Consider the following 14574-nt stretch of genomic DNA (forward strand, 5'->3'; position numbering starts at 1 on the left):
ATTTACTCTCTAATTTATTTGTACTAGCCAAATTCGCTCGTGGCTCAGGTAATAATCCAGAGATTATTACCCTTGAGGTTCTGTTTTTTAATTTGAACTCTAGCTGCTCATACTCCTTTAACAGAACCGGCTTCCTAGTCCTTTCTACGTCGTTTGTACCAACATGGACCAGGACAACTGGATCCACCCCCTCCCACTGCAAGTTTCTTTCCAGCCCAGAGGAGATGTCCTTATCCCTGGCACCGGGTAGGCAACACAGCCTTCGGGACTCTCGCTCTCGGCTGCAAAGAACTCTATCTATCCCCCTAATAGTACTATCCCCTACCACTACAACATTTCTATTTACTCCCCCCTCTTGAATGGCCCCCCGTTCCATGGTGCTGTGGCCAGGTTGCTCATCCTCCCTGCAATCCCTGCTCCTGTCCCCACAGGGAGTAAGAACCTCGAACCTGTTGGACAAGAGCAAGGGCTGCGGCTCCTCCAGCTCTACCTCCTGGATCCCCGTACCTGCCTCACTCGTAGTCACACCATCCTGTCCCTGACCATGGGCTACATCTGAATTAATTAACTTCATAGGTGTGACCACCTCCTGATACACAGAGTCCAGGTACTTCTCCCCCTCCCTGATGTGTCGCAGTGTCTGAAGCTCAGACTCCAGCTCATCAACATGGAGCTGGAGTTCCTGTAGCAGCAGACACTTGTCACAGACGTAATCACCGTGAGCCTCAATGGGGTTCACCGGCTCCCACATCTCGCAACAGTAACACATCACCTGCTCCATTCTATGTAATTAATTAATATTTTTATTGTTAGTTATGGACACCCTCTGCCCGATTTTAGATGCTGGTATCCCCTTTAATTAATTGGATTTAAATTAAATCAATCCCTCTAGTTACACCAGTTAAATGGTTTACCAACAGTCACTCTGCACCAGAAAGGCCTTATTAACTACAACCCACAGAGTTAAAGTTTGAAAAGAGCACCTAACACCCCACTTACCCAAACTCACAGCACTCTTTGATGACTCGCACTCAGTGCTTGCTCGCAGTAAGACTGGTCTTTTTATACTGTTTGTTTGTTTACAGCCAAATGAGTCACCCCTGCTGATTGGTTAGAAAACTGGTTTCCACTGCCTGCTGTGCCAACTGTCCTACTGCAGTGTAACCTTGTTTTACTCTTCTTCAACCAACAGAATCCCAAATATTTAACTTTTCCCCTTTACTTAAACTGCTTAAGTAATCTTATCAAGAATGATTTAAAGAGAAATAACAATTAAAGAACTCTCACACTTACCCAAACTCACAGCACTGTTTGATGACTCACCTGGCAGGACCATCCTATGGGCCCCCGTGTGGAATGTTTATGTTTCACCTAATCTAACTGATTAAAAAGACTGTCTCAAATTCTAATGCAAGCTTCCCAGATGCAAGTGGTGTGGAGTGAAATCGTGGTGGGGGTTCCGATCACAGCAGGGAGGGGGAGCAGACAGATCGCGAGAGGTGAAGTTGGTGGTTTGTGAGGGTCCGATCGTGCGGGGTGCGGGGGAGTGTTTATAGGTACGCTTGGCAGGCCTGGAGGAAACACTGCTCCTCCTCCTAGCCCACAAGCAATACTGTAAAGGCACTTACCTTATGGATGCAGCCTTTCTAACCTCCTTTTACCTGCCGGGTTTCCTGAGGCCTAGGAAACCCGGCCGACTATGGTTAAAAATAGAAAAACTTAAAATGGAGGCACGCAGTTTCCTTAAAAGGTTTCTGTTAGATCCGTGTATCTTGATGTTGTGTCCTTCAATAATTAGACAACAAGACTGCAGGGAACGATTCAACAGGTGTTTACTGAATGAGGGTTATTCTAGAACTAAATGTACAGATCACTACTCAAGGTTTATATACAGGTGTGGTCACTGCCGCTACTACAGTATACAGGAGCTGTAAAAAGTAGTTCTCCCCTTAAAGGTACATACATTACAATTCCTCCCCTTTTAGATTAACAGTACCATAACACTCATTTAAAAATTAGATATCAAACTAATTACAATTAACACTTTTAACATGCAACATTAACTGAAAATAGTCTATTTATAAATTCAGTCTTTGGGGAGGCTTCCTGATTCTTTCTGGATAACGCCTTTCCCGAGTGTCTCGCTCTTGGTGCGGAGGCGGTTCTAACACCCTGTCGTCAGTTGATTCATCAGCTTCCAATGCTATTGTTTCTGAGGTAGATGCAACCTGTACATTGGGTTCCTCACCAGGTACGTATGGCCGAGACATGGGGTTGACTCGTTCCTGTGACTCTAGGATCTGGTCAGCATGGCATCTCACAATGTTCTCCCCAACATCCACTGTGTACATTAGTGGCCCCTGCCGTGTGCATATCGTTCCTGGTTGCCATTTCTCTGTTCGGTAGTCGCGGGCCAAGACTGGTAGCCCTACATTGAAGCTCCTTGTTGGCTTCTCATTGATATGCTGGAATTGCTTACTCTCAACATCTCTTCGTACATTTGGTCTGAGCAAATCCAGACGAGATCTCAACCTTCGGTTAAAGAACATCATGGCCGGGGCCTGGTTGGTGACTGCATGTGTCGCATTCCGGTAGGCGAACAGGAAATTGTCCACCTTGTGCTGCAGCGGAATGTTGTCATTGTACATAGCCTTTATTGCCTTCTTAAAGGTTTGTACGAACCTCTCAGTCAATCCATTTGTGGCTGGATGATACGGGGCGGATGTGTAATGCCTTACCCCATTCCTTTTCACAAATCTTCAAAACTCTTCGGATACAAACTGTGGTCCGTTATCAGAGCAAATCTGCTCTGGCAAGCCGTTCCTGGCAAAAATGGTCCGTAGGACTGCAATAGTTTTCTCCGTGTTGGTGGAGGACATTTTGATCACCTCAGGCCATTTCGAGTGCGCATCCACGGCTATTAAAAACATTGAGTCCATGAATGGACCAGCAAAATCAATATGCACCAGTTGCCATGGAGATGAGGGCCACTCCCATGGGTGTAGAGGGGCATGTGGTGGTGCATTTTGGACCTTCTGGCATCCTGAGCAGCTCTTTGTCAGGTCCTCGATTTGCTGATCGATCGCTGGCCACCACAAATAAGCCCTAGCAAGGCTTTTCATTTTCACCCCTCCCAGATGACCTTCGTGAAGCTCATTTAGCACTCTCTCCCTTAACTTGGGTGGAATTACCACTCGGAATCCACACATCAAGGTCCCCTGGCGGTCTGCGCACTACCTGTTGCCAGCCCATTTCGCTGGACCGCCTCGACTGGAAAGCCAAGCCTGGCTCTCGACAGCCTCCCCCGCAATTCTTGAGTCTCTGCTGGATGACTGGGCGGTTGCCCGTGGTCGATGCCCGCGTCTCTGGCCTTGACCTCCAATCCACTGATCTCCAGGTACGAATCCCTGGGAGGTGATGCAGAGTTGCAGGTAGGTTCGAACTTGCCTCGTCGCCGGTAGGTTCGAACTTGCCTCGTCGCCAATGTTGTGTCCATGTATAATAAGACACAGGCTGCAGGAGAAATGGTACAACAGGTGTTTACTCAACGTGGCTCACAGTGGAACTGATCTGTACAGATTACTACTCAGTGCTATGTACAGGTGTGGTCACTGCCAGTACTGCAGTATACATGAGCTGTAAAAGATAGTTCCCCTTAAAGGTATATACATTACAAGAGCTATCCATTGACCACGTGGCTCATGACTCCGCTGTGTAACCCAAGCACATGTGGGCAGTTTAGATACAATGAAAGCCATGCTGCCACATGGAATCTGATCGAGCAGACCATTGGCTTCCTAAAACAATGCTTCCGCTGCCTGGACCGCTCTGGAGGAGTCCTGTAGTAGTCGCCACAGCATGTCTCAAGATTCGTCGTGGTCTGCTGCATGATCCACAACTTCGCTATCATGAGGGCACAGCCCTTGCCACCAGGCAACCAGCTGAGGAGGAGGAGGAGGAGGAGGAGGAGGAGCGGAAGAGCAGGCGGAGGAAGAGGAAGAGGATGAGGAGGAGGAAAGGGAGGAGGCAGCCCAGACAGCCCCTTTGATCGATACATCCGACTGTGGTACCAGTAAACCCAACCCCAAATCCACATTCACCAATAATCCCACACCTTGCCTTCCCTCTGTCACTGACCATCACAGCGTCCGCTTGGCCACAGTGCCACAATAAAAGTCACCACAAAAGAAACATTCCAAATCAATTTTATGAAGTGAACCATTATAATATTTCATTCAAAAGTCAACTAATCATCCTTGTGCATTCCTATTATGCCTGTCTTCTTGTGCCTTTGCCAGGCCTAGTGCTCCTACGCAGTGCTACCCCAGTGGCTGCAGCATGGCTGGTGGAAGGTTGCTGACTTTCAGTGGGGGAGACTGCAGATGGCCTTGGGGGTGGGAAGAAGCATTTTGCATGAATCATCTAGTTAATCAATAAGCTATAGCAGACAATTGTTTACATGGTGAAGTGCCATCATAAAATGTTTGCATAATGGCCAATGTGAATATAATGAAGCACAGAATAGATTCATCTAGAATTTTGGCAGATTAGTGAAACAGAACTAATTTTTTCTAAATCCGTGTTGATTACTCCTGATAGTATCTGTGTTCTATAGGTGGTCAACTGTCAACTATCTTTATAATTTTCCCCATTATAGATGGCGTCTGAACTGGTCTACAGCTCCCAGGTTCATGTTTTGCTACATTGTTGAATATCATGTTTCTCGCTTGATTTGCAGTTGAATGTACAGCTGAATAATTGGAACAGCAAAAGCAACCTAACGTATATTTGATTTTTTCCCCCTAATTTTTATCAGTTTGGGAGTTACCCTGTTGGAAATCGAATTGGGTGACTTTACAGATATAACACTTTCAAAGGTTCAATGGAACTCTGACACAGGAGGAACAAAGCACTCTCATTCTTTGTTTCTTGTTCATGCTACAATTGAAATGGCAGCAAAGCAAATGGGAAAGAATAATTGGCACATCATACATTTCAGGTGCTTTCTGCAACAAGTGTGGTATGTGATTTGTTCATTTTTGCTGATTTTCAGTCCTGAAACATTAGAATAACAAAAGTACAGCCCAGAGAGGCCTTTCTGCCCAACATATAAATACCAAGCTGTGTGAAGCAGTGAAACATTCATTCAGTTACTGAGCTAACTGTGAACTCAAAATGGGAAAGGTAAGGTTAACTTGTATTTTGTTATATTATAAACATTTGTTAAATAAATCTTAGTTTAAGAAATTGATTTGCAAACTTATGCTTTTTTCAGATCATCTTTTACGAGGGTAGGAACTTCCAGGGTCGGCACTATGAGTGCAGTACTGACTGTGATGACCTGCACTCTTACTTCAGCCGCTGTAACTCCATCCGTGTTGAGAGTGACTGGTGGGTGGTGTATGAGAGATCCAATTACATGGGATACCAGTATGTTCTGAGCAGGGGTGAATATCCTGACTACCAGCGCTGGATGGGATTCAATGACAGCATCAGGTCATGTCGCAGATACCCATACGTAAGTTACAGTTTGATGGTTTGTGTTCATAGGAACATAGGAACAAGAGTAGGCTGTCAGCCTCCCAAGCTTGTTCCACCATTCAATTAGATCATGGTTCATCTGTATCTGAACTAGGTTAGGTAGTGGTGCAGGTCTGGTCAGTGCTTGGGCCTCAGCTATTCACAATCTACATCAATGATTTGGATGAGGGGACCAAATGTTATTTATCCAAGTTTGCTGATGATACAAAGCTGGGTGAAAGTGTAAGATTCAGGAAAGAGTAAATTTAAAAGCAGCAAGAGAAATGTCAAGGCTTTAGAGCAGAGTAGAGTTTTGGGTAAAAATATGCAGAGTGGGTCAGGAAGGGACAGAGAGAGTAACAAAGGTAATAGGGCATCAGTGACTAAGGGAAAAAGAGAAATAAGTCAAAGCTAAAGGCACTATATCTGAATGCGCGAAGCATTCGCAACAAAATAGATGAATTAATAGCGCAGATAAAAATTAACAGGTTCGATCTAATAGTCGTAATGGAGATGTGGTTGCAAAGTGACCAAGGTTGGGAACTATAGGAATAGGAATAGGAGGATAGAGCAGATGAATGCGTGGCTAAAGAGTTGGTGCAGGAGGGAGGGCTTTAGTTTCCTGGATCACTGGGCATGCTTCTGGGGAAGGTGGGACTTGTACAAGTCGGAGGGGTTCCACCTGAACCAGAACGGGACAAATATCCTTGTGGGGAGGTTTGCTAGCACTGTTCGGGGGGGTTTAAACTAACTTGGCAGGGGGATGGGATACAGAGTGGAGCTATAATAGGGGGTGATGTACAGCCAAATATAGAGGAAAAAATAAGTCAGACTGGAAGGCAGAGCAAATATGTAACGGCACAAGGGAGTAGGGCAAGGTTAAATGGCATTTATTTTAATGCAAGGAGTCTTACGAATAAGGTGGATGAACTGAAGTTGTTGATGAACACATGGGAGTATGATATTGTTGCTATCACAGAGACATGGTTGAGGGAGGGGCAAGACTGGCAGCTCAATATTCCGGGGTATAGAATCTTCAGGCGAGATGGGGGGGGTGGGGGGGGTGTAAAAGAGGAGGGGGTGTCACAATATTAATTAAGGAGACAATTACTGCTGTAAGGAGGGATGATATATTAACAGGTTCCTCTAATGAGGCCATATGGGTTGAACTTAAAAACAAAAAGGGGGCTAGCACTTTGCTGGGAGTGTACTATAGGGCCCCAAACAGCCAGGGGGATATAGAGGAACAGATATGTAGGCAAATCTCAGAGAAGTGTGCAAATAATAGGGTAATTATAGTGGGGGATTTCAACTTGCCCAATATTAACTGGGATAGTCAGAGTGTGAAAGGCTTAGAGGGTGCAGAATTCTTAAAGTGCATCCAGGAGAGCTTTTTGAGCCAGCATGTAGAAAGTCCTACAAGAGAGGGGGCGGTACTGGACCTACTTCTAGGGAATGTGGCCGGGCAAGTGGTAGAAGTGTTAGTAGGTGAGCACTTTGGTGACAGTGACCATAATTCGGTGAGATTTAAGGTAGTCGTGGAAAAGGACAAGGATGGACCAGAAATAAAGGTTCTAAATTGGGGGAAGGCTGATTTTAATAGGATAAGGCAGGATCTGGCCAATGTGGACTGGGATCAGCTACTTGAAGGAAAATCCACATCGGAGCAATGGGAGTCTTTCAGAAAGGAAATTGAGAGAATACAATGGCAACATGTTCCCGTAAAGGTCAAGGGTGGGACCAACAAGCCCAGGGAACCTTGGATGTCAAGGGATATACGAGAATGGTTAGGAAAAAAAGAGGGGCTTTTGGCAGATACAAAGGACTAAAGCAGAGGAAGCCCTAGAGGAGTATAAAAAGTGCAGGGGGATACTTAAAAAAGAAATTAGGAGAGCGAGGAGGGGCCATGAAATAACACTGGCGAGCAAAATAAAGCAAAATCCTAAGGTGTTTTATAAGTATATTAAGGGCAAGAGGATAACTAGGGAAAGAGTAGGGCCCATTAGGGACCAAAGTGGCAAACTGTGTGTAGAGCCAGAGGATGTAGGTGGGGTTTTAAATGAATTTTTTGCATCTGTGTTCACTATGGAGAAGGACGATGTGGACATAGAAATCGGGCAGGGGGACTGTGATATACTTGAACATATTAGCATCGAGAGGGAGGAGGTACTAGTGGTTTTAGCAGGCTTAAAAGTGGATAAATCCCCAGGCCTGGACGAGATGTATCCCAGGCTACTATGTGAGGCAAAGGAGGAGATTGCAGGGGCTCTGACACAAATTTTCAGAACCTCTCTGGCCACAGGGGATGTGCCAGAGGACTGGAGAACAGCTAACGTAGTACCATTATTCAAGAAGGGTAGTAGGGATAAACCAGGGAATTACAGGCCAGCGAGCCTAACATCAGTGGTAGGGAAATTATTGGAAAAAATTCTGAGGGACAGAATTGGTCTCCACTTGGAGAGGCAGGGATTAATTAGGGATAGCCAGCATGGCTTTGTCAAGGGAAGATCAAGTCTGACCAATTTGATTGAATTTTTCGAGGGGGTGACTAGGTGTGTGGATGAGGGTAGTGCAGTGGATGTGGTTTACATGGATTTCAGTAAGGCTTTTGATAAAGTCCCGCATAGGAGACTGGTCAGGAAGGCAAGAGCCCATGGGATCCAGGGTGCCTTGGCACATTGGATTTGAAACTGGCTTAGTGGCAGAAGGCAGAGGGTGATGGCGGAAGGTTGTTTTTGTGACTGGAAGCTTGTGTCCAGTGGGGTACCGCAGGGATCGGTGCTGGGTCCCTTGCTGTTTGTGGCCTACATTAATGATTTGGATGTGAATGTAAAAGGTATGATCAGTAAGTTCGCAGATGACACGAAATTTGGTGGGGTGGTAAATAGCGAGGTGGGAAGCCTCAGGCTACAGGACGATATAGGTGGGTTGGTCAGATGGGCGGAACAGTGGCAAATGGAATTTAACCCTGAAAAGTGTGAGGTGATGCATTTTGGACGGACTAACAAGGCAAGGGAATACACAATGAATGGTAAGACCCTAGGAAAGACAGAGGATCAGAGAGACCTTGGTGTGCATGTACATAGATCCCTGAAGGCAGCAGAACAGGTGGATAAGGTGGTTAAAAATGCATATGGGATACTTGCCTTGATTAGCCGAGGCATAGGATATAAGAGCAGGGAGGTTATGATGGAGCTGTACAAAATGCTGTTAAGGCCACAACTGGAGTATTGTGTGCAGTTCTGGTCGCCACACTATAGGAAGGATGTGATTGCTTTGGAGAGGGTGCAGACGAGATTTACCAGGATGTTACCTGGGCTGGAGCGCTTCAGCTATGAAGAAAGACTGGACAGGCTGGGGTTGTTTTCCTTGGAGCAGAGAAGGCTGAGGGGGGACCTGATTGAGGTACACAAAATTATGAGGGGCATAGATAGGGTGGATAGAAAGGAACTTTTCCCCTTAGTAGAGGGGTCAATAACAAGGGGGCATAGATTCAAGGTAAGGGGCAGGAGGTTTAGAGGGGATTTGAGGAAAAACTTTTTCACCAAGAGGGTGGTTGGAATCTGGAACTCACTGCCTGAAAGGGTGGTAGAGGCAGGAACCCTCACAACATTCAAGAAGCATTTGGATGAGCACTTGAAATGCCATAGCATACAAGGCTACGGACCAAATGCTGGAAAATGGAATTAGATTAGACAGGGCTTGATGGCTGGCGCGGACGCGATGGGCCGAAGGGCCTCTTTCTGTGCTATATAACTCTATGACTCTATGACTATAAATATTCCAGGATATTTAACTTTTAGAAGAGATAGGCAAAATGTAAAAGGAGGAGGGGTGGCCCTGATAATAAAGGATGTGATAAAGACAGTAGAGAGAAAGGATCTTAGCTCCAAAAATCATGAAACCATTTGGGTGGAGCTAAGAAACAGCAAGGGGCAGAAAACATTGGTAGGATTTGTTTATAGGCCCCCAAATAGTAGTTATAATGTTGCCAAAAAGAGTAGTAAGCCTGAAGGTTGGGAGAATTTTAGAATTCAGCAAAGGAGGACCGAGAAATTGATAAAGAAAGGGAAAATAGAATATGAGAGTAAACTAGCGAGAGACATGAAAACAGACTGTATAAAGGAAAAGATTAGCAAAAGTAAATGTGGGTCCCTTACAGGCTGAAAGAGGAGAAATTATAATGGGGAATAAGGAATTGGCAGAGAAATTAAACAAATACTTTGTGTATGTCTTCACGGAAGAAGACGCAAAAAAATTCCCGGAAATAGTGGAGAACTAATGGTCTAGTGAGAATGAGGAACTGAAAGAAATTAGTATTAGTAAAAAAATAGTACTGGAGAAATTAATGGGACTGAAAGCTGATAAATCCCCTGGACCTGATGGCCTACATCCTAGGGTTTTGAAAGAGGTGGCTATAGAGATAGTGGATGGATTGGTTGCCATTTTCCAAAATTCCATAGCTTCTAGAATGGTTCCCGCGGATTGGAAGGTAGCAAATGTAACCCCACTATTTAAGAAAGGAGGGAGAGAGAAAATGGGGAACTACAGACCAGTTAGCCTGACATCAGTACAGGAAACTTCACGATACCTGGCACCGACGGGACCGGCGTGATACCGATCTATGAAAACTTCCGGACAGGCCAGCGCTAATGTTGAAGGATACGGAGGTTTTCATCTCCGTATCTGACAACAAACACTGTTGCTTAGCAACAGCTTGTAAACAGTCGGCCCGTACCTTGGAAGCGTCTCTGTAGCTTAGCAACAGCTTCAGAGATGCTTTCCAGAGACTGACTGTTTAAAAAAATGCTAGGAGAAGAAAAAAAAAGAAAAAAAACCTAACAAAACGGCTGCTGATTTCTGCCGTTAGATCGAGGTTTCCGGACATACAATCTCCGGATAAACCAAAGTTTCCTGTAGTAGGGAAAATGCTAGAATCTATTATTAAGGACGGGGTAACAGAACACTTAGAAAATAATAATAGGATTCGGCAGAGTCAACACGGATTTATGAAAGGGAAATCGTGTTTGATAAATCTGTTAGAGTTTTTTGAGGTTGTAACTAGCAGAATAGATAAGGGGGTACCAATGGATGTGGTTGTATTTGAATTTTCAGAAGGGATTCGATAAGGTGCCACACAAGAGGTTATTAAACAAAATTAGGGCTCATGGGATTGTGGGTAATATACTAGCATGGATTGAGGATTGGTTAACGGACAAAAAACAGAGAGTAGGAATAAACGTACCATTTTCGGGTTGGCAGGTTGTAACGAGTGGGGTACTGCAAGGATCAGTGCTTGGGCCTCAGCTATTCACAATCTACATCAATGATTTGGATGAGGGGACCACATGTTATTTATCTAAGTTTGCTGATGATACAAAGCTGGGTGAAAATGTAAGTTGTGAGGAGGATGCAAAGAGGCTTCAAGGGGATATAAACAGGGTAAGTGAGTGGGCAAGAACATGGCAAATGGAATATAATGTGGAGAAATGTGAAGTTATCCACTTTGGTAGGAAAAATTAAAAAGCAGGGTATTTTTTAAATGGTGAGAGATTGGGAAATGTTGGTGTTCAGAGGGACCTGCGTGTCCTTGTACACAAATCACTGAAAGTTAACATGCAGGTATAGCAAGCAATTAGGAAAGCAAATGGTATGTTGGCCTTTATTACAATAGAATTTGAGTATAAGAGTAAAGATGTCTTACTGCAATTATATAGGGCCCTGGTGAGACCACACCTGGAGTATTGTGTACAGATTTGGTCTCCTTACCTAAGGAAGGATATACTTTCCATAGAGGGAGTGCAGCAAAGGTTCACCAGACTGATTCCTGGGGTGAGAGTGTTGTCCTATGAGGGGAGATTGAGTAGACTAGGCCTATATTCTCCAGAGTTTAGAAAAATGAGAGGTGATGTCATTGAAACATACAAAATTCTTACAGGGCTTGACAGGGTAGATGCAAGGAGGATGTTTCCCCTGGCTGTAATCAAAAAGGCGAAAAGGCAAATGGAATGTTGGCCTTTATTGCAAGGGAGTTGGGGTATAAAAGCAGGGAAGTCCTGCTACAACTGTACAGGGTATTGGTGAGACCACACCTTGAGTACTGCATACAGTTTTGGTCTCCTTATTTAAGGAAGGATATACTTGCATTGGAGGCAGTTCAGAGACGATTCACTAGGTTAATTCCAGAGATGAGGGGGTTGACATATGAGGAAAGGTTGAGCAGGCTGGGCCTATACTCATTGGAATTTAGAAGAATGAGAGGTGATCTTACTGAAACATATAAGATACTGAGGGGGCTCGACAAGGTAGATGCAGAGAGGATGTTTCCCCTCGTGGGGAAATCTAGAACGTGGGGGCACAGTTTTAGAATAAAGGGTCGCCCTTTTCGAACTGAGATGAGGAGGAATTTCTTCTCTGAGAGGGTCGTAAATCTGTGTAATTCTCTGCCCAGAGAGCTGTGGAGGCTGGGTCATTAAAACATTTAAGATGGAGAAAGACAAATGTTTGCAAGATAAGGGAGTGAAGGGTTATGGGGAGCGGGCAGGGAAGTGGCTTTGAGCCCAAGATCAGCCATGATCTTATTGAATGGTGGAGCAGGCTCAAGGGGCCAAGTGGCCTATTCCTGCTCCTATTTCTTATGTTCTTACGTTCTTATGGGGAGTCTAGAACCAGGGGTCACAGTCTCAGAATAAGGGGTCAGCCGTTTAGGACTGAGATGAGCAGAAATTTCTTCACTCAGAGGGTAGTGAATCTTTGGAATTCTCTACCCCAGAGGGCTGTGGAGGCTCAGTCGTTGAGTATATTCAAGACAGAGATTGATAGATTTTTGAATATTAAGGGAAGCAAGGGATATGGGGATAGTACAGGAAAGTGGAGATGAGGTACAAGATCAGCCATGATCTTATTGAAGGGCAGCGCAGGCTCGAAGGGCCAAATGGCCTACTCCTGCTCCTATTTCTTATGTTTTTATGTTCCGTAACTCTTAATAGCCTTCACCACTACTCTCTGCCTCCTATCCCTTAACCAATTACGTGCCCAAGTTACCACTGCCCCTTTAATACCATGTGCTTCAATTTTACAAATGAGTCAATTATGTGATACTTTATCAAATGACTTTTGACAGTCTGTTATGTTCATGTCTGCTACATTCAACCAACCATTTTTTTAAACAGCAAGGGCTAGAAATTCGGCTGGTTAGCGCCTCCCGTTAGCACCTCCGGGGGGCGATAACGGGGTGCTAATCACTTACCGCCCGAGCGCGGCAAGAATATCACCTCCCGCTAAATTCGGCGGGAGGTTTGCAGCAGAGGTATGGCGTTGCGTCTCCATCTCCTTCGCCTGGAGATCGTGACATCATCGCCGTGCGCGTCACCCCGGTAGCGCCCCGGACTCGAACTTTGGTTTCACCCCCTGCAGCATCGCCGGGTGAAAACACTGGCAGCTGCAGGAGGCGTTCATCTGGAGGCCGGGCACTTCGGGGACGATACTTAAAGGCGAGGTGGACGAGGTAGGAAAAAAAGTACTGAAATGCTCGTTCTCTGGTTTATTTGCTTTTTTCCCCAGCGTTTGATCAGCCCGGCACTCTGCTGCAGTGCATCAGGCTGATTGGGCCGGATCGCAGCTGCCGTCGGGGACCAGGTAAGTTTTGCCCTTGCATAGCCTGCAGCGATGGCCCTTCATTTTAAGGGAGGGAAGGAGCCTTCCAACACGGCAGCGCTGCACAGCCCAGTGTACAGTGTTGCTCACCTACCGCCCCGCCTGCTGCCTGTTGTGCTCCAGGAAGGAAGTGGAATGCTTGATTTAGCGCTCCACTTCCTTCCTGCAGCGCAAAACCGAATTTTTTAAAAGTTGAAAGACATTAGCGCCTGGTGCTAATTTTTTCAACTTTTAAAAGTTAGCACCCCAAACAGGGCTATAATGAATTTCTCCCCTATATGTCTAAAATTTATAAAAAGGGAATGAAATGTGCCATGTCTTTTGTGACCGTTTACTTGGATAATTTAGTTTTTCCTACCAACCAACTATTGAGAACTGAAAACCAAATGATTAAATTCGAGCTATAGTAAATATAAGGGGCTGCTTGGTTGAGATGTTTTGGGTGGAATTTGCTGCCGGCCATATTCCTATTGCTCCTACCCTGATAGATTTATATTTAAAATAAGAAACCTGTTTGAAAGTCGCCCTTTGTAGGGACATCAAGTCATCTCTGTCCCTTTAACAAACAGATGAGAGAAACCAACCCCCTGTATAGGCCAACTGGAATCAGTCAAAAGTTATTACAAATATTCTACAGCTTTTCTCGATAAAAATTTAGTCAAGAGTTGCATGATGGTCATAAGGGTCTACTGTATTCAACTGGTTGAGAAATTGTCATAGCTTTGATTCCATTGTTAATAATATTATTTGAACCTACAGATAAGTTCCTCTTTCTCACATCCCTTCCTAACTACATGTATATATTTATAAATGTGAATCACCAATATTATTATATTTATATAACAGTACAGAGGAAGTTCCTACAGAATGAGGATTTACGAGAGGCTTGAGTTTGGAGGACAGATGATGGAATTCATGGATGACTGTCCTTCTGTCTACGATCGTTTCCGCTACCGTGACATTCACTCCTGCCATGTGATGGACGGTTACTGGACCTTCTATGAACATCCCAACTACAGAGGCCGCCAGTACTTCATGAGACCCGGTGAATACAGGAGATTCAGTGACTGGGGAGGCTACAACTCAACTATCGGATCTTTCAGGCGTATGAGGGACTTCTAGAAATATATGATCTGGTCTTACTGAAATATTTCTGAACATGAATAAAATACCTTCTCTTTGCCAGTTATCTTAATTCATTTCTTTTTGGATTCACTTAGAATCATCTATAAACAGTATGGTATCCTTGTCCCATGTTAATTAATTTACCACATTTGTCTCAGCTAAAGCATTTGACAAAGTATCACATAGAAGGCTGGTTAACAAAATTGAGGCTCATGGAATAGGTGGGTCAGTGGCAGCTTGGATAAGGAATTGGCTTAAGGACAGAAAACAGCG

The 14574-nt window shown here is 44.8% G+C and overlaps 1 protein-coding gene across 1 annotated transcript; it reads left to right on the forward strand.

The window, feature by feature from the left end:
* The first annotated feature begins 5175 nt into the window (after positions 1-5175).
* Positions 5176-14325, forward strand: LOC147120157 (gamma-crystallin S-1-like). Its single transcript, XM_085983828.1, has 3 exons — positions 5176-5184; positions 5276-5518; positions 14023-14325. The coding sequence occupies exons 1-3, from the start codon at positions 5176-5178 to the stop codon at positions 14296-14298; spliced, it is 528 nt and encodes a 175-aa protein (XP_085839954.1). The 3' UTR covers positions 14299-14325.
* Positions 14326-14574: the final 249 nt, after the last annotated feature.

This window comes from Somniosus microcephalus, chromosome 4 (assembly GCF_052327205.1).
Source record: "Somniosus microcephalus isolate GS21.2 chromosome 4, FLI_Smic_1.0, whole genome shotgun sequence".
In the NCBI taxonomy this organism is placed as follows: Eukaryota; Metazoa; Chordata; class Chondrichthyes; order Squaliformes; family Somniosidae; genus Somniosus; species Somniosus microcephalus.

Bases quoted from the DNA above. Each gene is read 5' to 3' on its own strand.
- LOC147120157 (XM_085983828.1), top strand. The intron at 5,519-14,022 runs GTAAGTTACAGT...TTTATATAACAG, and splicing joins CATGTCGCAGATACCCATAC to TACAGAGGAAGTTCCTACAG.